This window comes from Parathielavia appendiculata (genome assembly GCF_033297405.1).
Source record: "Parathielavia appendiculata strain CBS 731.68 unplaced genomic scaffold N657scaffold_12, whole genome shotgun sequence".
NCBI classification, from domain to species: Eukaryota; Fungi; Ascomycota; class Sordariomycetes; order Sordariales; family Chaetomiaceae; genus Parathielavia; species Parathielavia appendiculata.
Genome location: NW_026944231.1, coordinates 644,199 through 667,950, shown reverse-complemented (window position 1 = coordinate 667,950; position 23,752 = coordinate 644,199). Strand labels below are relative to the sequence as shown.

Genomic DNA, 23,752 nt, shown 5'->3' with positions numbered 1-23,752 from the left:
CACGGTTTGAATGCTTGAACCACTGCAATTGCTTGGTTTCTTTGCCGCTCAAACATGACGCTCTTACAAGATGGTCCCATAGAAGATTCAGGTTCAAACTTCTATATGGTATTGATTTACAAGCACAGATCCTTCGTGCAGGCAGGTAACAGGACAGCCATCCGCCATGGGGCCAATATGTTCTAGAAATGAAATCCCGACTGTGCTCTGCTGTGATTCTCACACCCTCAAATTCTCATTAGTTACATTACTCAAAATCACTCTGATGTAGAACCCGAGCCTCAAAAGATGTACAATTACATGTTACCTGCTTCCAACTTGGATTGTTGTGGCATTGAACATCCAAAGCTTTTGAAATGTTGCCCCGCAGCGACCTGACCGCAGGGCGGGAAGGATTCAAGTTGCGCCCCTACGCACGATTCCAGCTAGCTCACTCCGACACTTATTGCCGTCGAGTCGGGAAATCTCGTCTCCTCTCCAGCCAGGACACCTCAACCCATATCGGCCAAGACAATCAATCGTCACCATGTCGGCCGCTTTCAGCAACTCGGGTGCCGGCGCATCCGAGTCGGACGCTGCTGCCAAGCCGGGGTCCTCCGGGTCTCAAGCAGTAACTCCCGGGGCACAGCCGCCCCAGCGGGCCCGGCAGAAGAAGCGCAGCCAAGTGGTCCGGGCCTGCGACTGGTGCCGGAAGCATCGCGTCAAGTGCGACAACCACTACCCGTGCTCCAACTGCGCCCAGAGGGGCGGCGAGTGCAGCAATGAGATCATGAAGGCCGCCTCGCTGCCCCTCGCCCAGCGCGAGATTGACCGTCTGCGGCTGAAGATCCAGGAGCTGGAGTTGGAGCTCAAGCAGGAACGCGCCACCCGCGAAGTTACACCCCACAGCGACCCCAGCCGTTACCTTGCGGCCCTGTCCCCGCCGGAGCTGAGTGTTGTCGGTTCCGAATACGGGGATCCGTCGCGCATCAACGCCTGGGGAGGCATCCGCATGAGCACGGCGCGGTCCAAGAACAAGACCTGGTACGGACCGTCCTCGCTGTTCTACTTCATCGGCCGCATCAACGCCTTCCTGGGTGGCACGCTCCAACAGCCGCACTCGGCAGACCACATGCTGCTCGACTCATCCAGTCGACGTCTCGATGAGCCCACCGCAACTCCTGAGGAGGAGGAACCCTCGTTCCATGGTATTAATCATCCCTCGGGATTCGCACAAGACCCCGTCCCCAAGGCAACGTACCTGAGTCCCACCCAAGAAGAGTATTTCCTGGACCTGTTCTGGCAGTCCTACCACACCTCACTGTTCCCCATCCTCGACGAGACCGGCTTCAAGGAGCATTACAGGTCGCTCTGGACAGCATCCGGCAACACCCGCAAGCCATCGGCACTCGTCGACATTGTAGTCGCTATGTGCATGCAGTACGGCATGTCCATGTTGCCCGCCGTCAAGCAGCAGCAAGTCTTTGTGGACAACGACCACGATGCCGCCATTGCCGGCCGCTGGCACTATCGGCGCTCCCAGACCCTGCTGGCCCGCGAGCTCGAGAGCCCGACCGTGTCGACGCTGCAGTGCCATCTCCTGTGCTGCATCTACCTGTGCTGCGGTTCCTTCCAGAACATGGCCGACAGCGCGTGCGGCCTCGCGGTGCGCGCGGCCTATATGCTCGGCCTCCACCTGGACCCTCCGCCGACCATGCCCCAGCGGGAGAGGGAGATGCGCAAGCGGCTGTGGTGGGCGCTGTACGTCTTGGACAGCAAGATCGGCATGAAGCTCGGGCGCCCGTTCCTGCTGCCGCACCTCTCCGCTGCCACGCCTTCCCTGCCGGGCGACCATCTCGAGGCGGCGCTGCAATCGGGCTCTAACTTCGCCCCGCTGGGCGACAACGTCACCTGGCTGAGCTTCAACCTGCAGCAGTCGAAGCTGTTCCAAGCAGCCCGGACGGTGCACACCGCCTTCTACGACAGGACCCCTAACGTCGACGACGGCCTGACCATATGGGATGACCCACCGGCCCTGGCGAGTCACGCAGAGTTCATCCGCCCTTACATGAAGGGCCTGGACGACTGGGCCGCGGGCGTCCCCGTCGCGCTACTCACAAAGAGACAAAACAACGGCGCGCCCCTCTCCACGGATGGCTCGGCCCTGGACATCGAGCAGTTCGCGCCCGTCTGGCTGCAGCGGCAACGTCTCCTCCTGGAGCTCATGTACCATCACCTATCGGCAAACCTCTACCGCCCCTTCATCTCCTTTGGCAGTTCGCCCACCACCTCCTACCCCTCATCCTCCACAGTCACAGCCGCAGCCGCCGCCGCCGCCGCAAAGGATGCCGCGACAAAGTGCGCCCGGCACGCCACGACGGTAACGCGCATCACACACCAGGTCCTCTCGACGACGGCCATCCTGGCCGGCTGGCACGAGGCCTTCCAGCTGCAGTGGAATGCAGCGCTGACGCTCGTGGGGTTCGTGCTCTCGCAACTGGCCCACCACGGCGGCGGCGGAGCTACCACTGCTGCTGCTGCTGCTGAGGAGGAGGCGAGGAAGGCCATTGACCTGTCCGTGGCCGTCTTTGACATTTTCAGCGACAGCTTCGCGGTGGCCTCCAGCGCGGCCAGGATCATGCGGGACTTGGGGGCCAAGGTCGATTTTTTGAGGCAGGTCCAGCACCAGCAGCAGCAGCAGGAGGCCGGCGGTTTTGGGGAGGTGATGGTGGGTGGTGGTGGCGGTCAGACCATGATGCCGTCGTCGTCGGCGAACACCACGATGATGATGATGATGCTGGGGAATGGCGGTTCCGAGATACAGCCAGATACGTCGGCCGTGTCCAAGACGTGGGGGGGTGCGTTGAGCGCGGATGAGCTGAACTCGGCCTCGATGCAGGACGTGTTCAACATGGCCTTTGCTGTCGATGAATGGAGCAATCTCGACTCGCTGTGGCCGGGTATGGAAAGCCAGTTTCCGGTGGTACTTGAACAGTATGTTCTTGGGTAGGTAGGTAGTCGATAGGAAGCAGAGTGAGTCAATGTTAACTTCACCCTGCGCTTACCCTATCTTTACTGTTGTGGGATGTAGGCTTTGCCTTGGGCGAGCTTGTGTGTAGCGCATGATGGTGGATTTTTTTTTTTTAAAAAAAAAAAAAAGATTTGAAGAGATTCCTGGGCGAAGTTGAAGTCGTACTCAAGGAGAACTCCAGCCAAAGGATGAAGATCCGCCCTGCGAGTAGGTTATGGCCAATCGGAGGATTCCGTGTTTATAGCAATATACCTCTTTAGGTTTAAGTCTGGGATGCTCTGGAGCCAACAGGAGCTTCTCCTGCGCAGCGGGTGGGGCGACCCGGACGGGTCCAGGTACGGAGCACAGTACCGGGCGACTCCGTCCATGATACACTAAACTTGACGGCGCCCTTCATCTGACGCTCAATACCGGCATGATGAGCCGGAGTTGGTCTGTAGGGCCGGAGCTGGCCGTCAAGGATTGAGTGAGGCGTTGAGATGTATGAGACTTGCAAAGCACGGGTCTCGAGTATATATGCGGCCTTCCTCTCCTTCATCCATCTCACACTTCTTCTCATCAGCATCAGCATATCAACCACTACAACACTCTCAGCACTCTTCCAATCGACACAAGCCAGCATCCACAAGACAATTACCAGTCAGAAACACCATCAACAGTCTCTCAGTTCTTATATCAATCTTGCACCCTCTCGGTCCAGTACTACAACCATCTCAACCAACACCACGACCACTTCCATCACACCACCACTCACAATCGAAGCAATGTCTCCCCCTCGTCGCGCTCTCATCGCCGTCACCTCGGCCCAGGCCACCCTCTTCCAGGGCAAAGAGACCACCGGCCTCTTCATCAGCGAAGCCCTACACCCGTTCAAGGTGCTCACCGCCGCTGGCTTCGAGGTCGACCTCGCCTCCGAGACGGGCAGCTACACGCCCGACTGGCTGTCGCAGCAGCCTGACTTTCTCAGCGGCGAGGACCTGACCATCTGGAACGACACCAACAGCGACTTCCGCAAGAAGCTCGACAACATGCCGCGCGCCGCCGACGTCGACGGCGCCCGGTACGGCGTCTTCTACGCCTCGGCCGGCCACGCGGCCCTGATCGATTACCCGACCGCAACCAACCTGCAGCGGATCGCGTCCCAGGTCTGGGCCAACGGCGGCGTGGTGTCATCGGTCTGCCACGGCCCGGCTATCTTCCATGGCGTGGTCGACCTTGCGACCAACGAGCCCTTGATCAAAGGCAAGGCCATCACCGGCTTCACGACCGAGGCCGAGGTCACCATGGGTATTATGGCCGAGTTGAGGGCGTGGAATAGCCCCATGGTGGAGGAGCTTGCTGAGAAGCTGGGAGCAACATGTAAGCCTTTTTGTCCAGCACTCACCATACGTACAATACCGATTGAAAGTATGCTGACGAACTCGTCTCTTTTAGACAAGCGCGCTCCTGGCATTTGGGACGACTTCCACGTTGTTGATGGCCGTCTGGTCAGCGGTCAGAACCCGGCGAGTGCAACTTCGACTGCCCGCGCCGTGGTTGAGGTATTTGAGACACTCTGAGGCGGATGGCATGGTTTTCTTGTCGAGATTTCCTTTGTCGAGATGCATATAGATGGAGTAGCAAGACAGTGGTTGGTTTTTCAATGAAATGGTCTTCCTAACCCAACCATCTTGTGCAACCAGAACCCGCCAAGCCAGGCAAGGGCCGGGTGTGCGGGCAGTATCCGTACCGGCGAATCCACAAAAGACCCACTGCAGCGACGCAATTGGGCGCGTCCGAATGCGCCGAATTTTTGTTCCAAGCTCCGACTAGAAGCACCTCGCACGCGAGCCTGCAAGCTTTTGATGCGCACCTGCATCATCGAATTGACGTAACACCGAGTCACTTCGCAGCATCTCCCGATTAGTTGGCTACTACAGAGCGGGCAGTTTGTATTGTTCCTCGTTGCTAGATTTGATTCGATTTTCGACTGTCCCCTCAGGAACTCCGTACAGTGATGGCCCCCCTCATTCCCACAGGTCCCACGGGGACCCCTTCGGCGCCAATACCGGCCGACTCGTCGCTGTGGGATCGCATCTCGACATGGGTCTCTGAGCACAAGGCCGTCGTCTACACCATTGCCGGCGTGGCCGTTGTCGTCACAACCGCCGGTGCTGTCTACTATGTCCGCAGCAGCAGCAGCCAGGTGAGCTCTCTCTCGGTCGCCCAGCACGCGACTCCTGCCTTCTCAGGATTTCCTATGCTAAAGCTTGGTGCCCGAATAGGAACCCAAAGACACACAACCCAAACTCAGCAAGAAGGAGAGGCGGAAACGGAAGCAAGCCGAGAGGGAAGCAGAAGCTCAGAAGGCGTCCGCGCCCGCAAAAGAGGCCGAGGCACCCGCTCCTGCAGCAGCCAAGGCTGCCGCTGTCGAGTCCGCCGACGAGCTGCCTGAGATCGACGAGAACACAGTCCAGACTCTCACCGAGCAGCAGCGCAAGGAGTATGCACAGAAGCTGAAAGAGGCCGGCAACAAGGCTTATGGGGCCAAGGACTTTGAGAAGGCCATTGGGCTCTACTCCAAGGCTATTCTCTGCAAGCCGGATCCCGTTTACTACTCCAACAGGGCCGCCTGCTATAATGCGCTGAGCCAATGGGACAAGGTCGTCGAGGACACCACCGCCGCCATCAGCCTCGACCCAGAGTACATCAAAGCGCTCAACCGCCGTGCCAATGCCTACGACCACCTGGGCAAGTACAGTGAGGCGCTCCTCGACTTCACCGCGAGCTGCATCATCGACGGGTTCAGGAACGAACAGAGCGCGCAGGCCGTCGAGCGTCTGCTCAAGAAATTCGCCGAGACGAAGGCCAAGGAGATCCTCGAGACCAAGCCATCCAAGCTTCCGAGCTCTACCTTTGTCGGGAACTACCTGCAGAGCTTCCGCACCAAGTCCCGACCCGTCGGCCTGGAGGATTCAGTCGAGCTGTCGGAGGAGACCGGCAAAGGTCAGCTGCAGAAGGGCTTGAAGGCATTGGAGAGCAAGACCGGACCGGGTTACGAGGAGTCTGCCGAGGCTTTCGATAAGGCTTTGGAGCTGGGCGATCTCGGCGAGCACGAGGCGTACGCTTATAACCTTCGTGGCACCTTCCGGTGCCTCAAGGGCAAGCATGAGGAGGCCCTGGCCGATCTTTCCAAGAGCATTGAGCTCGATCCGGCCATGACGCAGAGCTACATCAAGCGGGCGAGCATGAACCTGGAGCTTGGTGAGCCTGACTGGTCCTTGTGTCGCGATCTTTCGTGACTGACGTTTCCTTAGGTAACCCTGAAAAGGCCGAAGAGGATTTCGCAGCAGCCCTGTCCAAGAATGCCGAGGATCCCGACATCTACTACCACCGTGCGCAGCTGCACTTCATCAAGGGCGAGTTCGCCGAGGCGCAAAAGGACTACCAGAAGTCGATCGACCTCGACCGCGACTTCATCTTTTCCCACATCCAGCTCGGCGTGACGCAGTACAAGATGGGCTCCATTGCCTCCTCCATGGCCACCTTCCGGCGGTGCATCAAGAACTTTGAGAAGACGCCCGACGTTTACAACTACTACGGCGAGCTACTCCTCGACCAGGGCAAGTACCACGAGGCCATCGAGAAGTTCGACACGGCCATCGAGCTCGAGCGCGAGACCAAGCCCACATGCATGAACGTGCTGCCGCTCATCAACAAGGCACTTGCCCTGTTCCAATGGAAGCAGGACTTCTCTGAGGCCGAGAAGCTCTGCGAGAAGGCCCTTATCAGTAAGTTACAAAACTTTATCCCTAGTGCCCCTCTACTTTGTCTTCAGCCACTCTAACGCATGAACAATAGTCGACCCCGAATGCGACATCGCCGTCGCCACCATGGCCCAGCTGCTCCTGCAGCAGGGCAAGGTGACCGACGCGCTCAAGTACTTTGAGCGCGCCGCCGAGCTCGCCCGCACCGAGGGCGAGCTGGTCAATGCTCTCTCCTATGCCGAGGCGACCCGGACCCAGATCCAGGTCCAGGAGAAGTACCCCAAGCTGGCAAGCAAGCTGCAGGGTATGGGCGGCCAGGGGATGATGCGGTAAAAGCTCAACATGTGTCTGGGTTAATAAATCACGCCTCCCAGCCGTCCGATGAGTCTTGCCATGGGAATGGTTGGGGACGGGCCGGTTGTTGGAAGTTTATAAAAAACGATAACGGCAGAAAGAGATACCTGTTGGTAAAGATGTGGGCAGCAACGGGGTCTTGAGTTTTTTTTTTTTTTTTGTTTGTTTTGTCTGTCCGCCAAAGGCCGAGGGAACGGTTTTCCTTGTACGATGAGCAAAAGAAGGTTGGGGCGGCTGGCTATCGCCCTTCGTTTGGTGAAGGGGTGGTGGGCTGGCATACACCACAGAACATATGGACTCTTTATGGCAAGAGGGGGGTTTATCATCATGGTTTGCGCAGGTTACCTGAACTGAGAGAGACTGGGGCTCCTAGGCGCTGTATTGTACATGCCGTACTTCTAGCTAATAATACTTCCCTCAGATGTACTTGGTTGGATTTGGGCGTCATGGAGGTGATTGTAGAGTATATCTAGGTTGCAAACTGACACTGAACACCAAACGTGGGCCGGAAAGCACTTCCACCCTGTCAATGCCAACGATCCAAAGCTCCTCTTATCCTCTCCTGCTCCACAAACCAATCATGTATACCCGCCAAGTTGTTCAAAGATTGACGAAGGGGGATCAAACTCAATGTCAACAATACATATGTTCTCTAGTCTCATACAACTACCGGCAGATACTTGGGTGGACGTGAACCATGCCTGCCACTCTAACTATCGTCGAACCCCAGCCTCTAAGATGAATATACCCAATTATGATAAACAGAGCAGGCAGGTAACTGACGCATGCCCCACCTGTGTTGGAACTGCCAGCACTTTCGCTCATCCTAATCATACGAATCATGAAGGGAATACGACGCAAGGAAACCAACAGGACCCGATCAACCATCGACTATACCCCATCAGACCTGCCTTCCAAACCGGCAACCGGCCGTTGAGCTGAGTTGATGGTCACGCCCATCTCCGCTGCAACTACCGTGACCTCCACGACCACAGCCGAAGTGCCGCCCACATCAGAACCAGATAACGCGCCCGTCCTACTGAGCTCCCAACAACCACCGCACCAAACACCCAGACATAATAATGATCAGACCCCTACCTCACTTCCACCTTCTAAGCATTATTGTTATTACCTCCCCCGGAGTTCTTGTTCGTCAGCGCGACGCCCAGCCCGACACCGAGCGCAATGACGATGCAGATGAGCACGCAGACGCCCAGGCACCACCACTTGAGCTTGCGTGCGCGGCGGGCGTGCTCGACGCCCTTCTCAATCTGCACGTTGGCCTGCCCCAGGTGGCCCGTCGTCTCCTCGGCCTTGTCGGCGACGTCCTGGACGACGGCACCCTGCTGCACGATCTGCTCGTTGAGGATCTGGAGCAGGTCCAGCAGCTCCGTGATGGACCGCTCGATCTTGAGCATGTCGTTGTGCCGGGCCCGGACGGCGCCTAGGACGGCGGACGCTTGGCCTGTTCGGTTGGTGCGCAGCTAAAAAAAAAAGGCGAGATTGTTAATGTTTTTTATTGGGAGATACAGTGGAGGGCGGCCCGGGGTGGGGGGGGGTAAAGTAGGGCGGTAGAGAGAAACGTACCGCAGTTTGGAAAATGCCTTCATCACCCCAATCCGCGTCGGCGGCCTGCTGCACTTGCTCCTCGGTGGCTTCCGGGTTCACGATGCGGTACTGCCGGGCAATCTGCTCGCGGTACCGCTGCTTGTATTGCTGCTCCTCCTCGAGAAAGCGCTGGATGGTGTCCTTGAAGTCGTTGTTGAGGCTCTCGAACTGCCGCTTCTTGAGGTTGAAGCTGCCGTCCTGAGTGCGCTCCGTGTCGGCCTTGAGCTGCTGGATTTGGCTGCGGATCGACGTGTTGCGGAGCTGCGTCGCCGCCACCAGCTCGTCCAGCTGCCTCTGCGCGTTGTTGTCGTTGCTCGCCAGCGCCAGCTGGTGCAGCGTCGCAATGTTCTTGATATTCGTCGTCAGGCCCTGGATATCCTGGCGCACGGCCGACACGCGCTGCAGGAAGTCGGTCTGCGAGAGCACGGTGCGACTCTGCTGCTGCTCTTGTTGCGGGTGCCCAGACCCATACTGCTGTTCTTGAGGATGCGATGATCCGTACTGCTGCTGATAAGGCGAGCCGTAAGACTGCTGAGGGGCGCCATGAGATTGAGACTGGTAGGGCGAGCCGTACGACTGCTGTCCGTATGGTTGCATCTCATGCTGTTCCTGTCGTATCGACTGCGTTAGTCGTCTGAGCCCAGTTGCAGTTTATGGAAGCCGTCGCATGATGCCGACGGCCAGAATCAATCGACCGCACCGTCGTTAATCCAGTGCGATCCGGGAAACACTCACTTGACCGTGGCCGTAGCCGTAGCCGGCCTCAGCGCCGGGCCCCTGATTGTAGGGGTTGTAGGACATGGCTGCTCAATTGAACCGTCCTCTGTTGATTAAGAGCTGCCGCTGCAGCTATTCAATCTGCGGTTGTAGAGCCGTTTAGCTTCGCTTGAGATAGAAATGCCTTCGGTAGCTGACTCTTGTCCGACAATGAGGAAACAACGTTGGTCAAGGTGCGCGAATGACCGACCCTTTGGGAGATTACCTTGCTGCAACTGCTTCGCCCCGTGGCTGGGCAGGGGACTTTGTTAGTGCGGAATCTAGGCCCCGCAGTTCAAGTTGCAGCTTTTCTCCGCAATTCATGGCACTAAAAACCTCCTCCAGAATCAGATGAAGAACTTGGCCCTGGTGCATTTGCCTTTGATCCTTTCCAGGTTGGCCAAACATAGCCAACAAGGCGAGAACCTGCAGAGAGCACAAGTGCCTGCCAGCCCATAAGTGAGATCTTGTATGAAATCGTCATTTCAGCTTTCCATGGATACTTATTTCTTTAGCCCACACACACAGTACTCCATACACACATACACACGTAATACGCTCGGTCTTGTTGATCACGAACAGCTGAGGAACTTGCATGGCGTCACCCAGCGAGGCTGAAGAGGAGGGATCTGCGTGTCTCCACTCTTTGTTTCGCCTCCACACGCCTCGTTCCCTCAGCCTTGGCTTGCGTCGGATCCAACCACTCCATGCAGGTTTCGTAACGGAAGTCCTGAACTTTGACGCGAGTCTCATTGTCACCTCATACGCCGGCTTCTTGGCAGCTAGACCATGAGACGAGACTCTCACTTGCTCCGGTCGTGCCTAGAATTGTATAACATCGCCCGAGTCGGCCTAAATGCGAGCCCAATTGGTTGTTGAGGTCTTCGGTCGTGTTGGTATTATCTTGTAATCAGAAATGCCTGAATTAATTTGTTCCATGTTTCCAAATGTGTTGCTAGAGTTAAGCACCTTATAAGGTATCCGATAGATGTAGTGGCCAACCTCACTAAGCACACACGTTTGTCACTTTTGAGTACCACAAATCATAGCCTACGTAGAAGCTCTTATCTCGGACAAGTTGCACAATACGGAACGTCGAAGGGTTTCAGCAGCCGCCACCACCACTAGGACCGTCATTGGCATGTTTGACCGTAATCCGCTTTCCATCCATCTTGAATCAACACACAATATAGTCAGAACCGTTGACCAAAGTGATGTATTTCAACGTAGAGAAGAGTTACTCCCGCTCATCCATGTCCTGAATCGTTTGTGCGGCTTCCGTCAAATCGGTGAACGTGACAAATCCGAATCCGCGGTTCCGACCAGTCTTTCGGTCCCCCATTACACTCTGCTTGATATCAGCATCCGTTATCCAATGTAGAGGAAGCTCAACGTACACAGTCAGAGACTTGGCCATACTGAGAAAGGCCTCTCTCAGGAAATCTTCATCGGTGGCCCAATGAAGGTTTCTAGTTTAGGACTCAGCAAATGCATACAGATTAATTCTTCATTCAAATCATTAAATAATCGTACCCGACAAAGGTTTGGCCGACATAATGGCGGATGGAAAGCTGTGCTGGTGACTGAATTGCGGTACTGTGATGAGAAGCTGGAGGGGATTTGGGAGGGCGTATCCAGCAGTGATGTTTCGCGACTGTATTTCAAATTTCTGCATCTGGACGCAAGACCGCATTATCAACTCGTACGCTGGTTTCTTGGCAACTGAACCATGAGACGAGACTCAAGAACCAATTGGGCTCGAACTTAGTCCAACTCGGCCGTGTCATACACTTCAAGGCAAGACGGGAGCATGGTTTCGCTTTCCATCCTGTGATCTCTCGTCGTGTACCACAGACCAACCACCGGTACGTGCTTGAGCTTTAGCCTAGCTGGAACTGACAACTCCCGTACTGGACCGCCATCGACCCGCCCACCGCCGGTCTGTTTAGACGGTCGTGTATTTGAGCATCGCCGGCATTCCCCCGCCTGCATTTTCTTCCGAATCATGTAACCGAGAGTAGCACCTTATTCGGAAGCTCGGACCTAGACAGCCGAGATGCGGCGCATACTGCGGCCAGCAACGCTGATGTCAATTTTGATGACAGCGCCCCGTGATTGAGCATCAGAAATAGTTCTTTTTCCTGCTCGTCCGTGTGTACTGCGTGAGGTGCCACTCCACGTCCGCATCCTTGTTCTCCAGGGTGCCCATGGTGATGGAGAACGGCCTCATGGTGAATCGCGGCCCAACCTCGCTCAGCTCCACCGAGTTGTAGCTTGTCCTGACATAAACATGGTGTCTCACTTCGATGCAGTCGTCCTGATTCACGAATGTGATGACCCGATTGCCGGCCGTTTTACTGGCCGTCGGGTCCCGCGGTGGCCAGAGGTGTTTCAGAATCTTGACGACCCGAAGGCCGAGTGGCGTCTTGAAATTTTCAAAAATTAGATGCGGGTAACTCTCGCTGACCGTTCCCTTTATCGACCGAGGGATGTCGGCTCGTAGGACCACGTTGTGTAGCGAGGCCATCAGGGTCGGGCCGTGAGGGAAGTGGCTGATGGTGATGGCTGTCGGTGTTCCGCGGTGTTCGTGCAGGAGAACAATATCGCTGAGACGCTCGCTCTGTGCGGAACGTACCAATTCCGGAAGGACGAGATTCCCACGGTTGAGCCGAATACCGGTTGGGAAGAGGAGTCGTATCTCCTTGGAGAAAGACATTAACCTAGAACTTGGGTCTCGTGATGTCGTTACTAGCACCCTCGGGTCTGTAACAAAGTTAACAACTTTTGTAGTATGGCCTCCTGAGCCAGCCCGATAGCACATACCTACAACGCCCGACAGCTCTGAGTATTCGTCATCGATGTCGAGCCAGTCGTCGCCAGCGACATCCCGAGACACATCGTAGTCGTAGTCCTTTCGTAGTTGCTTGTCGTTTGCAATCTCTGAATCCAACGGCTTTCCTGAGGCCAGGGCAGCCCTTAGCTTCGCCCGCTTTTCCGCAACTTCGGCATCGCGCAACAGGAGTGCTCGGCGGTAGAGGTAATCCCTCCTCTGGCGGGCTTGTTTGCGCTACAGAAAGCAATCAGTAAATCATCAAGAGCGTGGCGCAGCAGCGCTTACAATCATGTTTTTCACTCGGTTTCTGCTGAGAAATGCGCCTAATATGCACCGAAGGATATCGTCCAGCTCTCATCAGAATGTCGAAGATAGATGTAAAAAAATCCCCACGAGCCTGAGAGAGACAGGGGACCTGAGCGCCAAGTTGTGGGGCTGCCGGCCCGCTGAAAAGTTCGGAGCACAGACACTTGGCCGGCTTTTCCCACCCACATGCCACTTCTCCGCCACTTTCCTTTCGTGGCCGGGAATCATCTTCAAAAGCGAATCGCAAAACCCCACAGAGGACTGAAACAAGTGCTGATTCACCGAATCGACAACAACGGCCAGAAAAACGCAGCCACGGAACCAGGGGCTTGCGGCCGCTTCATATTTTGCCAGCGATGATGTGACATTTTTTTCGCTCAACTTGCCCAAAACCTCTTAGAACACCAAGCCGGCCGCAGCGGCACTGACACCCAAATTCAATCTGTCGCGCTTCTCTGCTCCTCTGAGATGGAGGGCGCTTTCACCCACCTCGGAAACCACCTCGTTTCCGATTCTGCTTCCGCTATCAAGGCCGGTGGCTCCGACGAGCTGTCCAACATCGACCCGGACGAGAGCGTGCTCTACGGCGCTTATGGGGGACGCGGTGCTCGCACCGGTCTCGGTAACGCGCGCCGCCGCCAAGATGACGACGACAACGAGATTGAGGTCTTTGACGACGACGATGAGAGTCTCGCCAGCGTTCCCGTTGATGGCATGAAGGATCTGAAGCTGAATGCTCCGGAGGAGGAGAAGGAGCTTCCCGCCCACGCCTGCGCGTAAGTAACCCCATGCAGCGCCATGGTGGCGGTTTGCTGACTGACCCTGATAGGTACTGCGGCATCCACTCTCCGGCAAGCGTTGTGAAGTGCCTTGCTTGCAACAAGTGGTTCTGCAGCTCTCGCGGCAACTCGAGCTCCTCGCACATCGTTAACCACCTCGTTCGCGCTCGGCACAAGGAGGTCCAACTCCACCCACAGTCATCCCTGGGCGACACGATTCTCGAGTGTTACAATTGCGGAACCAAGAACGTCTTCATGCTCGGCTTTATTCCCGCCAAGTCTGATACGGTCGTGGTTCTCCTCTGCCGACAGCCCTGTGCCTCGAGCACCTCGACCAAGGATATGAGCTGGGACATTTCGAGATGGCAACCTCTCATCGAAGACCGCTCCTTTTTGAACTGGCTCGTCCAGCCGCCCACCGACGCCGAGCAGCTTCGCGCACGGCACCTCACGCCCCCAATGATTGTAAAGCTTGAGGAGATGTGGAAGGAGAGTCCCGGCGCCACCGTGGCCGACCTTGAGAAGACCGCCGGCGTGGATGACGAACCCCTTCCCGTGCTGCTGAAGTACGACGACCCATATCACTACCAGAACATTTTTGGCCCGCTTGTCAAGATGGAGTCAGACTACGACAAGAAGCTCAAAGAAGCGCAGGGAGAGGACAACCTCCAGGTGCGGTGGGATGTCCAGCTCAACAATAAGCACACGGCAAGCTTCATTCTCCCTAAGATTGAATCGGGTGATGTGAAGCTGGCAGTGGGCGACGAGATGAGGCTGAAGTACAAGGGCGATCTCCGCCCGGCGTGGGAAGGCGTGGGCTATGTCATCAAGATTCCCAACAACCAGTCCGACGAAGTCACGCTCGAGCTGCGCAAGTCAGGCAACGACAAACTGGTGCCGACCGATGTTACTACCAATTTCTCGGCCGACTACGTTTGGAAAGCCACGTCATACGACCGGATGCAGTTCGCCATGAAGACGTTTGCCGTTGACGAAATGAGCGTCTCGGGCTACATCTTCCACAAACTTCTGGGTCACGAAGTTGCGGTTGCCCCGATGAAGACGCCGATGCCTAAGAAGTTCAATGTCCCGGGCCTGCCGGAGCTGAACCACAGCCAGATCACGGCCATCAAGACGGTACTGTCAACGCCTCTCAGCCTGATTCAAGGACCCCCGGGCACCGGAAAGACGGTCACCTCGGCCACAATCATCTACCATCTGGCCAAGATGAATAACAGCCAAGTCCTAGTTTGCGCTCCATCCAACGTCGCCGTGGATCAGCTCTGCGAGCGGATTCACCAAACCAAGCTCAAGGTCGTTCGCTTGACTGCCAAGTCGCGCGAGGATGTGGAGTCTTCTGTCAAAAAGTTGTCACTTCACGAGCAGGTCAGAATGTACGACCCCAACTCGGAACTCGGCAAATACGCCACGCTGAAGGCCAAGGCAGGCGAACTTTCTTCGCAGGACGAAAAGAAATTCAAGCAGCTGACGCGGGCAGCCGAGCGCGAGATTCTCAACAATGCAGATGTCGTGTGCTGCACCTGTGTTGGCGCCGGCGACCCGAGGCTCTCAAAGATGAAGTTCCGGAACGTTCTGATCGACGAGTCGACGCAATCTGCCGAACCAGAGTGCATGATTCCTCTGGTTCTTGGAGCCAAGCAGGTGGTGCTGGTCGGAGACCACAAGCAGCTTGGCCCGGTTATCATGAACAAGAAGGCAGCCAAGGCAGGTTTGAACCAGTCGCTGTTTGAGCGGCTGGTCAAGCTCGGCTTGACCCCGATTCGGCTGAACGTGCAGTATCGTATGCATCCCTGCCTCTCCGAGTTCCCGTCCAACATGTTCTATGACGGCTCCTTGCAGAACGGTGTCACGGTTACCGAGCGTCTCAGGAAGGATGTCGACTTCCCGTGGCCTGTTGCCGAGATGCCCATGATGTTCTGGTCGAACAATGGCAATGAAGAAATCTCGGCGTCCGGCACGTCTTACCTCAACCGCGCCGAGGCTGCCAACGTTGAGAAGGTTGTTACGCGCTTCTTCAAGGCGGGTGTGAAGCCCAGCGCCATCGGCGTCATCACCCCGTACGAAGGCCAGCGCAGCTACATTGTGAGCACAATGCAGAACACGGGCACGTTCAAAAAGGAGGACTACAAGGAAGTCGAGGTCGCGTCTGTGGACGCTTTCCAGGGCCGTGAGAAGGATTTCATCGTCTTGTCTTGCGTTCGCTCCAACGATAACCAGGGCATTGGTTTCCTGTCAGATCCTCGGCGTCTCAACGTCGCGCTGACTCGGGCCAAGTACGGGCTGGTCATCATCGGCAACCCCAAGGTTCTGTCCAAGCACGAGCTGTGGCATCATCTTCTTGTCCATTTCAAGGACCGCAAGTGCCTGGTCGAAGGCCCGCTCACGAATCTGCAGACGTCGCTCCTGCAATTCAAGCCACCCAAGACGGCCTTCCGCCCTCCCAGATACCATCAGCAAACTCAGCACGTCGCTGGCGGCTATCCCAACGGCCGGTATGGCGGCATGGGCGGCCCGGGCAGGGACTACGAGACGGGTTCGATGGTCTCGTTCATCCCAGACGATGTGTCGTCCATCCACAGCTCCGCGTTGGGCGGCGCCGGACTGAGCTCGGCGTATCCTCACATGTTTTCCAACTTCCATCCCGATCAGTGGCCGGGCCTGCCGGGCATGGGTGCGGTCGGCCGCCCTGGCGCCAAGGGCCGCGGCCGCGGCGCCGAGAGCATTGCGGGCGAGAGCGTCGCCAACAGCGAGCTCACCGACGCCAGCGCCAGCGTCATTGGCGGCAAGGGTGTCGGCCAGGGAGGAGCCAGTCTCGGCGCCGGCTTGAGCGAGACGATTGCTTCGGCCCGTCCGACGTCGTACAGTCAGAGCGATCGGCTGAAGCAGTACGTCGAGAGCGGCGGCCGAATGGGAGCTGGCAATGGATACGGCCGGCGGTTTGATGATGATGAGAAGAGCGTCAGCACCGCATTTGCTAGCCAGATAGGATCCGGGTTCGACTGAGGGTTTGGAGGATAATGCCCTGGGCATTGAGGAACCCTCTACATTTTTCGCTGGTGGTTTACTTCCATGCGGATCGAAGGACAGACGAAGGCACCGCACCGAGTTCAAGGCGCTGCAGCCTACCTTCTTCCGCCCTCGCGACCGGGCCTCTATCGCGACCGACCTTGGGGCCGAACGAGCATTGGTCTGGAAATTAGAAAGGAATGGGTAGATGCTTGTAAGAGCACACCCTTCTGACCGGTGGGGACTTGCTCTTGAGCCGTTCACCACATGCTGGCATCGAGACTTCCTTTGAGCCATCATGCTTGCCATCTTTGGCATCAGGCGCTCGATCAGGCTCTGCCAGGTCGGCGACAGGCGAGGCTGCTAGGACTTGAACAGCTTCGAAGGGTGGTCCATACGGAATATTTCGTGGCGGCACTGGTGAGAGGCAGCGGCGGAGAGATGACCGGCGACTTGTGGATATGGGCCCGTTCTGTTCTACGCCTAGAGGATCCGGTGACAGTCTTGGCAGAGGAGAGAGAGAGGATGTGATGAGGAAGTCGCTCGTTTTACGCCGATACAGTGCGTTTCACTTCACACAGAGAGCAACAGGATGCCCAGCTTCGGAGCTAGTGTGACTATTAACATGACTGCCGACCGCCACTCGTTTCTTGAGGCAGCCCTTTGACCAGAACATTTAGCGAGCAGACAGACAGACAAATAGACAGAAAAAGCAGCAGACGTCCATTTGACCACAAAGGTGCAACGGTTGCACGCTGAAACACACAAGGCCAGTGATGGTCGTTGAACTCAAGCACAGCTCCCACACTTGCAGCGGCTAACAACCAAATGCGATGATACCCCCCAATCGAGACATACTGTATCCGCACAGGTGCTTCAGTCTGCCACTCCCAACAGCACAACGAGCCGGTGTGCTGGAAGCCTGAAAAAACAAAACGGCCATGTCTTGGTAGGGACGTCATGTTCGAGGCGTCTAGCTCAGCCCTGTTGGCAAGCTGCATATCCAGAGCTAGAATTCCAGGTCTTGCAGTTGGGGCTGCACGTTTTCTCTGGCATAATCAGTGCTCGTTTTAACTATTTTTTCTGGTTTCTTCGCTATTTGTTGTTCTCCTTCCTTTCGTTCACCCAAGTCTCATCATGCCTGCTACACATATCAACACATTGAGATTATATTCTCGGCTTCTCGAATACACCGCCACCTCACCTTGCTGCAGCTGCCCTGCATTTATTTCCGATCGCCAAGCCATTTGACATCGCCCCTCTTCACCCGAGACTTTTCTTCCTGGGAGATTTTCTCGGAGCCCTTGAGCTTCTCTGTCTCATTTGACAGTACTAAAGCTAGAAGAAACCCCGACAATGACATCCACGGAAATCGCCCCGAACAACGGAGCTGGCCCGGCCCCGGCTGCCAAGCCAGCGCCGCCGGAGTCTACTCCGGGCGTTGTTACGGAGAAGTCTGCGGCGACCCCGCCTTTTCCGAAGATAACAACCGCAGCCTCCGCAGCACCGTTGACGGCGACGGCGATAGCGAAAGAAGACGACGACGGCGTTAATCCCGTCGAGTTCGAGGGCTCGGTCGACAGCAACCACGACCTGCCGACTCCGGAAACCATCCGCAAGATCGACAGCTACGTCGTGCTGGACCGCGACGGCAAGTCGCACACCTTTCGCAGCCTGTACACTGGCAAGCATACCGCGAGACGGGTGCTCATTATTTTTGTCAGGCATTTTTACTGCGGTGTAAGCAAATCCATATCATTCTCTCTCTCTCTCTCTCTCTCTCTGTGTGTGTGTGTGTGTGTGTGTGTGTGTGTGTGTTTGTGTGTCTCGCTTCAAACCTGAACTGACCCAACCTAATACATATTCCCTTGACTGATACGGGGCTGGGTACAGAACTGCCAAAACTACCTCCGCACCCTCTCGTCCCACATAACCCCCTCCTCCCTCCTCGCCCTCCCCCTTTCGACATTCATTTGCGTAATCGGCTGCGGCGACCCGGCCCTGATCGACATGTACGCCGCCGCCACCGACTGCCCCTTCCCCATCTACGCCGACCCGACCCGCCGGCTGTACGCCGAGCTCGGCATGGTGCGCACCCTGGCGCTGGGCGCCCGGCCCGCGTACATGAAGCAGAATCTGCTGGCGAGTAGCGTACAGAGTATCGTGCAGGGCCTGAAGAATGTGCCCAAGGGGTTGGCGCTCAAGGGCGGTGATAGTAGGCAGGTTGGGGGGGAGTTTTTGTTTGAGCCTGTTGCTTTGGAGGTTGCTGGTGGTGGTGCTGTCGTGTCGCCTTTGAGTCCCGTAACTGGAGGACGGCCTATGATTTGGGGGGAGGGGAGTAAGGGAAGTGCAGGGGACGACGGAGATGGTGATGAGGGGGACAGGAGGAGGGTGAGTGAGGCTAGTTTGGATGGGAAGGGAGAGGAGGGGGCCGAGGGAGAGGATAAGATTGTTACGTGGTGTCATCGGATGAGGAATACGAGGGACCATGCCGAGATCCCGGTGCTGATGGAGGTATTAGGGCTTGAGGGAGCGGGGATTCCGGTGGAGGATGATAAAGGAAGGTGACGGGGTCGAGTCAAGCCAGGGGGCAGGTGGGCGGCAGGATAGGGTGCTGTCTGTTGCAGGTGAGCGTGGAGTTCGGATTGGGCTGTGTGATTCGGTTGCTTGGTGCTTGGAGAATTCCGTGAATGATATTGCTTCCCACAAGCCCTGCGGTGTTCGTGCGCATATCTGTCAGAATGCGAGTGGTCCTTGAACGGGTCTCTTGTGCGACAGACATACGGAGAGTTGCTCCGCCCATTGCTGAGCTGGGTTAGTCGGCTATGCCGCCATCCGCCGACATGGTACAGGTGCGAGCTAATGTCAACGCTCCAGCTACGTGGGCAGCTCTACGACCCAAAGCAAATAGGTACGGCACTCCGTCCTGCACCCACGCTACTGCACGCCGCCTGCGATCTAATGTGGTGACGGGCAGGAAGTTGCCGGCGACACATCGGATCTGACAGGAGCTGGCCGCCATGAGAGTCGATATCGAGCAGCGAGCGATATGGGCGTGCGGCGAGTCTGTCTGGGTGACACCCGTTTCGATTTGCGTGTCAAATGCTCAGCATCATTTGGCTTGCCAGACATCCACCCTATACCATGGCTTTGAGAGGTTGCGCAGGCGGACGGAGTAAGCTTGTTCCGCTGGAGCTCAAGTCTGTTTCCCCGTCATGATCACTTCCGGTACCCCTGCTTTCACCTACCTGTTACCAGTCCCAGCCGAAACCCAGATTTCGAGGCAATGCAAGAACATTCAACCGAGTAGATGACGACCTTGTGCGCAATCACAGGCAGCCCGGACCTCTACGGACTCGGCATCCGTGTTTCGTTCTACCTCCTCTGGTTCTTCGTCCTCATCGGCGAGCGCTGCCACGAACGCCATGCCCAGGTGCCCCGGGCCGTGGAGCTGGTTCTGGCCTATGCCGTCTTCCTCGGCCTGGCAATGGCGGCTTCGGCTGGAACTCTCTTTGCGGCCGAGGTCTATGTCGCCCTGCTTCTCATCTCGACAACCGTGTACCTCCTCGTTCCCCGCCATACCACCGACTTGGTGGCCTGGATCCGTCCCGACCTTGGGCTGGGCACACAGCGTGGTAGATTCGGCTTCGGCGGGTTCGCCCGGTCCTTGTTTGTTCTGATAGTCATCAGTCTGCACCTTTGGTTCTGGGGCACAGGGGTCGACTCGGTGGACATCGACCGAGCCCTGAGGGAGCAGGGCGGGTGCTGTCCCTGTCAGCCGCCGCTGCAGTTGGGCTTCGCTTTTGGGCCGGTCGAAATGCACAGCGGTGGATTCAGGGCTATGAATGTCCTGCTAATGCTCGCCCTTCTTAGCGGAGGCGTAATTATTGGCGCGATGAAGGCAGGAGTCATCAGGAAGAAGAAGTCGAGGCGTCGGAGGAGAGCCAAGTATGTGATGAGCGAGAGTCCCCAGGCTCACCGGCATGGTCTTGTTGGTCAGAGTTTGCTGAACTAACAATTGTAGCCGTACTCGAATCCGCGTGTTAAAAGAATTCGAAACCTTTGGCGGCCTAACAGTTGCGTGTATTCTCATCGCCGCCATTGAGTTGACGATTCAATGGAACAGTATCTCAGCCGGTGTCAATCACATCACAACTGCCACGCAGTTGATACCGCTCGGTATTGTCATCGCACTAATCCTGGTGTTCCTATACGATTTGAGGAACGGTGCCCCTGGATGGGAGAGCATCAGTGGTATCAGCAGCGGGGGGAATACCAGCAACAGTAGCCGCGGCGGCAGCGGCAGTATAGGTGGAAGCGCGTCTGATCGGTCGTCGGCTTCGAGTGGCTGGAGAGAATATGTAAGATATCCAAGGTCAGTTGATACCAGCATATAAGCGAGTGACTGAGAAGAGATACTGATAAAGGAGAGTAGGCCATGGCCTCCGTCGTCTCCTCCTCCAAGTCCCGCTCGACCAATTCCTGCACCCCCCAGTGCAACCTCCTACCCTCCAGGCCCCATTGGCTCGCATGCTGCCTCTACCTCTTCCTCTAATTCAGACCCTCACCCTCCTGGTCCCGACGCAGGCAATCGGAATCCAACTCCTCCTCATTCCAACCCAGGATCCGATCCTCCGCCTTCTCCTGCCAAAAGCTTTGACAAACCGACCTCTCATCCGTCGCCGCCACCGCCAATTCCTCCTGCAGCGACAGCAACCGAGCCTAAAGCAGCAACCACGGAGCAGCCGACAGTACCCATTATTGTCGACGTAGCTCCAATTCGGGAACGGCCCATTATCATTGATATTTCTCCCAGACGCAAACCGCAGCCACGTGGACGAAGATCAATGTGATGTGTCAGCGTGTTGATGTTGGATGATTACAGGGCGAGGGTGGTGACAAAAACATCAAAAAGCTCACCACCCAACTCCCAACGCAGGTGGATGGTTACGAAAATCTTGGGACCACGGATTTTGCTTCGAGGGGACGGTGGCCAGGGGGTCGGGGGCGGTTGGCATTCGAAAGTCGGCGTTGGAGCGGCGAGAGTCGAACTGGTGACCTCCCGCTTGGAAGATCACCTTGTCCCATGGGGATTTTTGGGTCCCCAGCCCCTTCTAACTAGGTCATTTGACTGGGTAGAAGGGGCGTCAGGAGAAAGGAACGTGGACCTCTTACATATAAGGCGAATGCTGGCAGGTGCGGCAGTTTTATGAGCGTGGGAGTCGAGATGAAAGTCGTTGGAAGGGCCGGGGCCCGGGCGGATCTTGGTTCCTTTAGATCATCACCCATCCGTGGGACCAATCTAAGCTAATTTAACTTGGTATATTTGCCCTGATGGGATCTGAAGACGATGTGTTGATAGAAGCACAAAGCGGCGGTGCTGTGTCGTTGTTGGACACTTGGTGTCCGACAACGCCATGTTCCTTTCTCGAAAGCGTTATACCATGTGAGAGCTGTCTGCCAGAGCCGGGCCTAGGATTACGACATCCTTCCTGTTGATTGCGAGTCAGCCTCACAATGTCAACATCGCATTGCCAAAACCATCGAGGGCAAAGGAGGTGGAGAGCGGAACTACACCAAAGCGCGCCCAAAGGTTCCAAACAGAAGAGGACCTTCACGCCCAAGAAACTCGCCCATAAGCTCATCAAAATGACCAAATTGCTTCCTCCAGCATCCAAGCCTCAGAGGTCAATGCGGATGACTAATTGCCTGGAAGCGGCGGAAGGGCAATGAGCGCAACCCTCTTGATCACTCCTTCCTCCTTTGCTGCAATCATCAGGCAGCCAATCTCCCCGGTTAAATTTTGAAAGCTCATGACTGTCTCTCAATCGCTTGTATTTCTCATGCCAATTTCAGGTGCCAGATGTTCGCCATCAAACACTTCCATTCTTATCGGCACGACACCCATCGCATTTCATACAACGTCGTCTGACCATGCCCTCTTCTATCGATAGACCTGTTCTTGAAGAGCCATGGCCCAAGAGACTGAGAGCTACCAGCTCTCGAGCCATCAGAGGTGGCCCGGAGCAGTTGCATTCCGAGCACCTCCCGTCTCCTAAACCAACCAATCCCAGCAGCAACGACAACCTCCCGTCCTCCTCCTCGTCCAGTGACCACAAACCGAAGACGAAACTAAACCCAGTCCAGTCCCTCCAAGACCGGCTTGTGCCGTTACCCAAGAGACCAAGCCCTCTTTCACTCGTCGAGGGTGTGGCAGCCAACGCAAAGTTCACCACCAAACCCTCAGTCGCCCCCTTTTTCCAGCGTATCAAAGCCGCCTTTGAGGATAAGCAAACCGCCACCACACGACCTAACCATGCCAGCGCCGGAGAAAGAACACAAGCACGCTCACCATCCCCCGACGCAGAAGACCTGATCCAAGAACTCAAAGGTCCGTTCCGCCTTTCCTCCCCCAATCCCCCCACTACCATGAATACAAAATCCCAGATTTAAGCAAACCAGGAAACTAACACTCCCATTCCTCGCCGCAGAACACTACCTCCATACAGCGACAACCATCCACAAGCGCGCAACAATGCACCTCGCCCAGACCCATTCCTCCCTCACCCTCCGCCTCAACCAATCCCTCGTCCAGCCGGACGCGGCCTTCCTCAATGAGACAGAGACGCAGATCAAAAAGCTCAGCCAGCCGCTCGACAAGTTCCGCATTCGCTCGCAGCAGCGCAACACCAAGGATAGCTCGCTCAGCACCGAGGAACACACCGTGGCGGAGCTGATTGCCCGCGCGGAGGAGCAGGTCAGGCAGTTCGAGACTGAGATGGCCGGGCTGTGGGAGGAGTGGGATGCTGCGGAGGGTGAGGTCAAGGCTTTGCTGAAGGGGTTGGCTGGTTCTTCTAACTCGGGTGGTGGTGGTGGTTCCTTGCGTCGCGGGGAATGGGTCGGGCATGGTGGTGGGTATGACGGCGAGGGTGATGATGAGGGGGAGGAGGTGCTCAGGCTTTTTGGTGAGAGGATTGAGAGGGAGATTGCACTTGCTGAGGAGGAAGCGGTTGAGCTTGGGGAGGAGGCGGTGGGGTTTATGAAGGAGATCGAGAAGGTAAGTGTGGCGCGCCGAAGTGGACTCGGTTCGGGAAGGTGCTAACGGGATGGTAGGACTTTCGGAAGGCTACGCTGCCGGATTTGCATACCTTCTTTCAGTCCATTGATGAGCCTTGAGAGGCTGGGGTGGGGGATCTGATGTGGCTATTTGGTGGCAGTTCAAGTTGCTGTCTTGCTGGGATTTCGTGACATGTTTTGCTTGCTCTATTGGAGCTGGGGAGGAAATGTGTCACGGGGGCTTATGTGCTGACTGATATCCAACGGACAACGTTAG

At 56.5% G+C, this 23,752-nt stretch overlaps 11 protein-coding genes across 11 annotated transcripts; 7 read left to right on the top strand and 4 right to left on the bottom strand.

Moving 5' to 3' along the window:
- Nucleotides 1-412: 412 nt before the first annotated feature.
- Nucleotides 413-3,112, top strand: N657DRAFT_648223 (uncharacterized protein). Its single transcript, XM_062793482.1, has one exon. The coding sequence runs from the start codon at nucleotides 527-529 to the stop codon at nucleotides 2,987-2,989; it is 2,463 nt and encodes an 820-aa protein (XP_062645169.1). The 5' UTR covers nucleotides 413-526; the 3' UTR covers nucleotides 2,990-3,112.
- A 501-nt stretch (nucleotides 3,113-3,613) lies between these two features.
- N657DRAFT_648222 (class I glutamine amidotransferase-like protein) lies at nucleotides 3,614-4,671 on the top strand. The gene is made up of 3 exons (XM_062793481.1): nucleotides 3,614-4,368; nucleotides 4,395-4,397; nucleotides 4,445-4,671. Exons 1-3 carry the CDS (start codon nucleotides 3,775-3,777, stop codon nucleotides 4,619-4,621), a joined length of 774 nt encoding a protein of 257 aa, XP_062645168.1. The 5' UTR covers nucleotides 3,614-3,774; the 3' UTR covers nucleotides 4,622-4,671.
- Nucleotides 4,672-4,826: 155 nt separating this feature from the next.
- On the top strand, nucleotides 4,827-7,250 carry N657DRAFT_623785 (mitochondrial precursor protein). Its single transcript, XM_062790698.1, has 4 exons — nucleotides 4,827-5,195; nucleotides 5,275-6,253; nucleotides 6,307-6,780; nucleotides 6,851-7,250. Exons 1-4 carry the CDS (start codon nucleotides 5,007-5,009, stop codon nucleotides 7,087-7,089), a joined length of 1,881 nt encoding a protein of 626 aa, XP_062645167.1. The 5' UTR covers nucleotides 4,827-5,006; the 3' UTR covers nucleotides 7,090-7,250.
- A 546-nt stretch (nucleotides 7,251-7,796) lies between these two features.
- N657DRAFT_601489 (t-SNARE) lies at nucleotides 7,797-9,519 on the bottom strand (the record flags this gene model as incomplete). Its single annotated transcript, XM_062790105.1, has 3 exons — nucleotides 7,797-8,594; nucleotides 8,698-9,327; nucleotides 9,448-9,519. 3 exons carry the CDS (start codon nucleotides 9,517-9,519, stop codon nucleotides 8,223-8,225), a joined length of 1,074 nt encoding a protein of 357 aa, XP_062645166.1. The 3' UTR covers nucleotides 7,797-8,222.
- Nucleotides 9,520-9,895: 376 nt separating this feature from the next.
- N657DRAFT_648218 (uncharacterized protein) lies at nucleotides 9,896-10,318 on the bottom strand. The gene has a single exon (XM_062793480.1). It carries the CDS (start codon nucleotides 10,225-10,227, stop codon nucleotides 9,955-9,957), a length of 273 nt encoding a protein of 90 aa, XP_062645165.1. The 5' UTR covers nucleotides 10,228-10,318; the 3' UTR covers nucleotides 9,896-9,954.
- A 142-nt stretch (nucleotides 10,319-10,460) lies between these two features.
- Nucleotides 10,461-11,065, bottom strand: N657DRAFT_648216 (uncharacterized protein). The gene has a single exon (XM_062793479.1). The coding sequence runs from the start codon at nucleotides 10,889-10,891 to the stop codon at nucleotides 10,712-10,714; it is 180 nt and encodes a 59-aa protein (XP_062645164.1). The 5' UTR covers nucleotides 10,892-11,065; the 3' UTR covers nucleotides 10,461-10,711.
- Nucleotides 11,066-11,381: 316 nt separating this feature from the next.
- N657DRAFT_127847 (Brix-domain-containing protein) lies at nucleotides 11,382-12,741 on the bottom strand. Its single transcript, XM_062785848.1, has 2 exons — nucleotides 12,593-12,741; nucleotides 11,382-12,541 (listed from the first exon to the last, which is right to left on the bottom strand). Exons 1-2 carry the CDS (start codon nucleotides 12,596-12,598, stop codon nucleotides 11,597-11,599), a joined length of 951 nt encoding a protein of 316 aa, XP_062645163.1. The 5' UTR covers nucleotides 12,599-12,741; the 3' UTR covers nucleotides 11,382-11,596.
- Nucleotides 12,742-12,821: 80 nt separating this feature from the next.
- N657DRAFT_127805 (uncharacterized protein) lies at nucleotides 12,822-15,394 on the top strand. The gene is made up of 3 exons (XM_062785847.1): nucleotides 12,822-13,389; nucleotides 13,443-14,786; nucleotides 14,840-15,394. Exons 1-3 carry the CDS (start codon nucleotides 13,082-13,084, stop codon nucleotides 15,141-15,143), a joined length of 1,956 nt encoding a protein of 651 aa, XP_062645162.1. The 5' UTR covers nucleotides 12,822-13,081; the 3' UTR covers nucleotides 15,144-15,394.
- A 1,937-nt stretch (nucleotides 15,395-17,331) lies between these two features.
- N657DRAFT_648214 (uncharacterized protein) lies at nucleotides 17,332-19,464 on the top strand. Its single transcript, XM_062793478.1, has 3 exons — nucleotides 17,332-18,159; nucleotides 18,313-19,330; nucleotides 19,397-19,464. The coding sequence occupies exons 1-2, from the start codon at nucleotides 17,776-17,778 to the stop codon at nucleotides 18,985-18,987; spliced, it is 1,059 nt and encodes a 352-aa protein (XP_062645161.1). The 5' UTR covers nucleotides 17,332-17,775; the 3' UTR covers nucleotides 18,988-19,330; nucleotides 19,397-19,464.
- Nucleotides 19,244-20,845, top strand: N657DRAFT_648213 (uncharacterized protein). The gene is made up of 2 exons (XM_062793477.1): nucleotides 19,244-20,367; nucleotides 20,444-20,845. The coding sequence occupies exons 1-2, from the start codon at nucleotides 19,730-19,732 to the stop codon at nucleotides 20,814-20,816; spliced, it is 1,011 nt and encodes a 336-aa protein (XP_062645160.1). The 5' UTR covers nucleotides 19,244-19,729; the 3' UTR covers nucleotides 20,817-20,845.
- Nucleotides 20,846-22,169: 1,324 nt separating this feature from the next.
- On the top strand, nucleotides 22,170-23,629 carry N657DRAFT_648211 (uncharacterized protein). Its single transcript, XM_062793476.1, has 3 exons — nucleotides 22,170-22,810; nucleotides 22,911-23,476; nucleotides 23,533-23,629. The coding sequence occupies exons 1-3, from the start codon at nucleotides 22,354-22,356 to the stop codon at nucleotides 23,593-23,595; spliced, it is 1,086 nt and encodes a 361-aa protein (XP_062645159.1). The 5' UTR covers nucleotides 22,170-22,353; the 3' UTR covers nucleotides 23,596-23,629.
- Nucleotides 23,630-23,752: the final 123 nt, after the last annotated feature.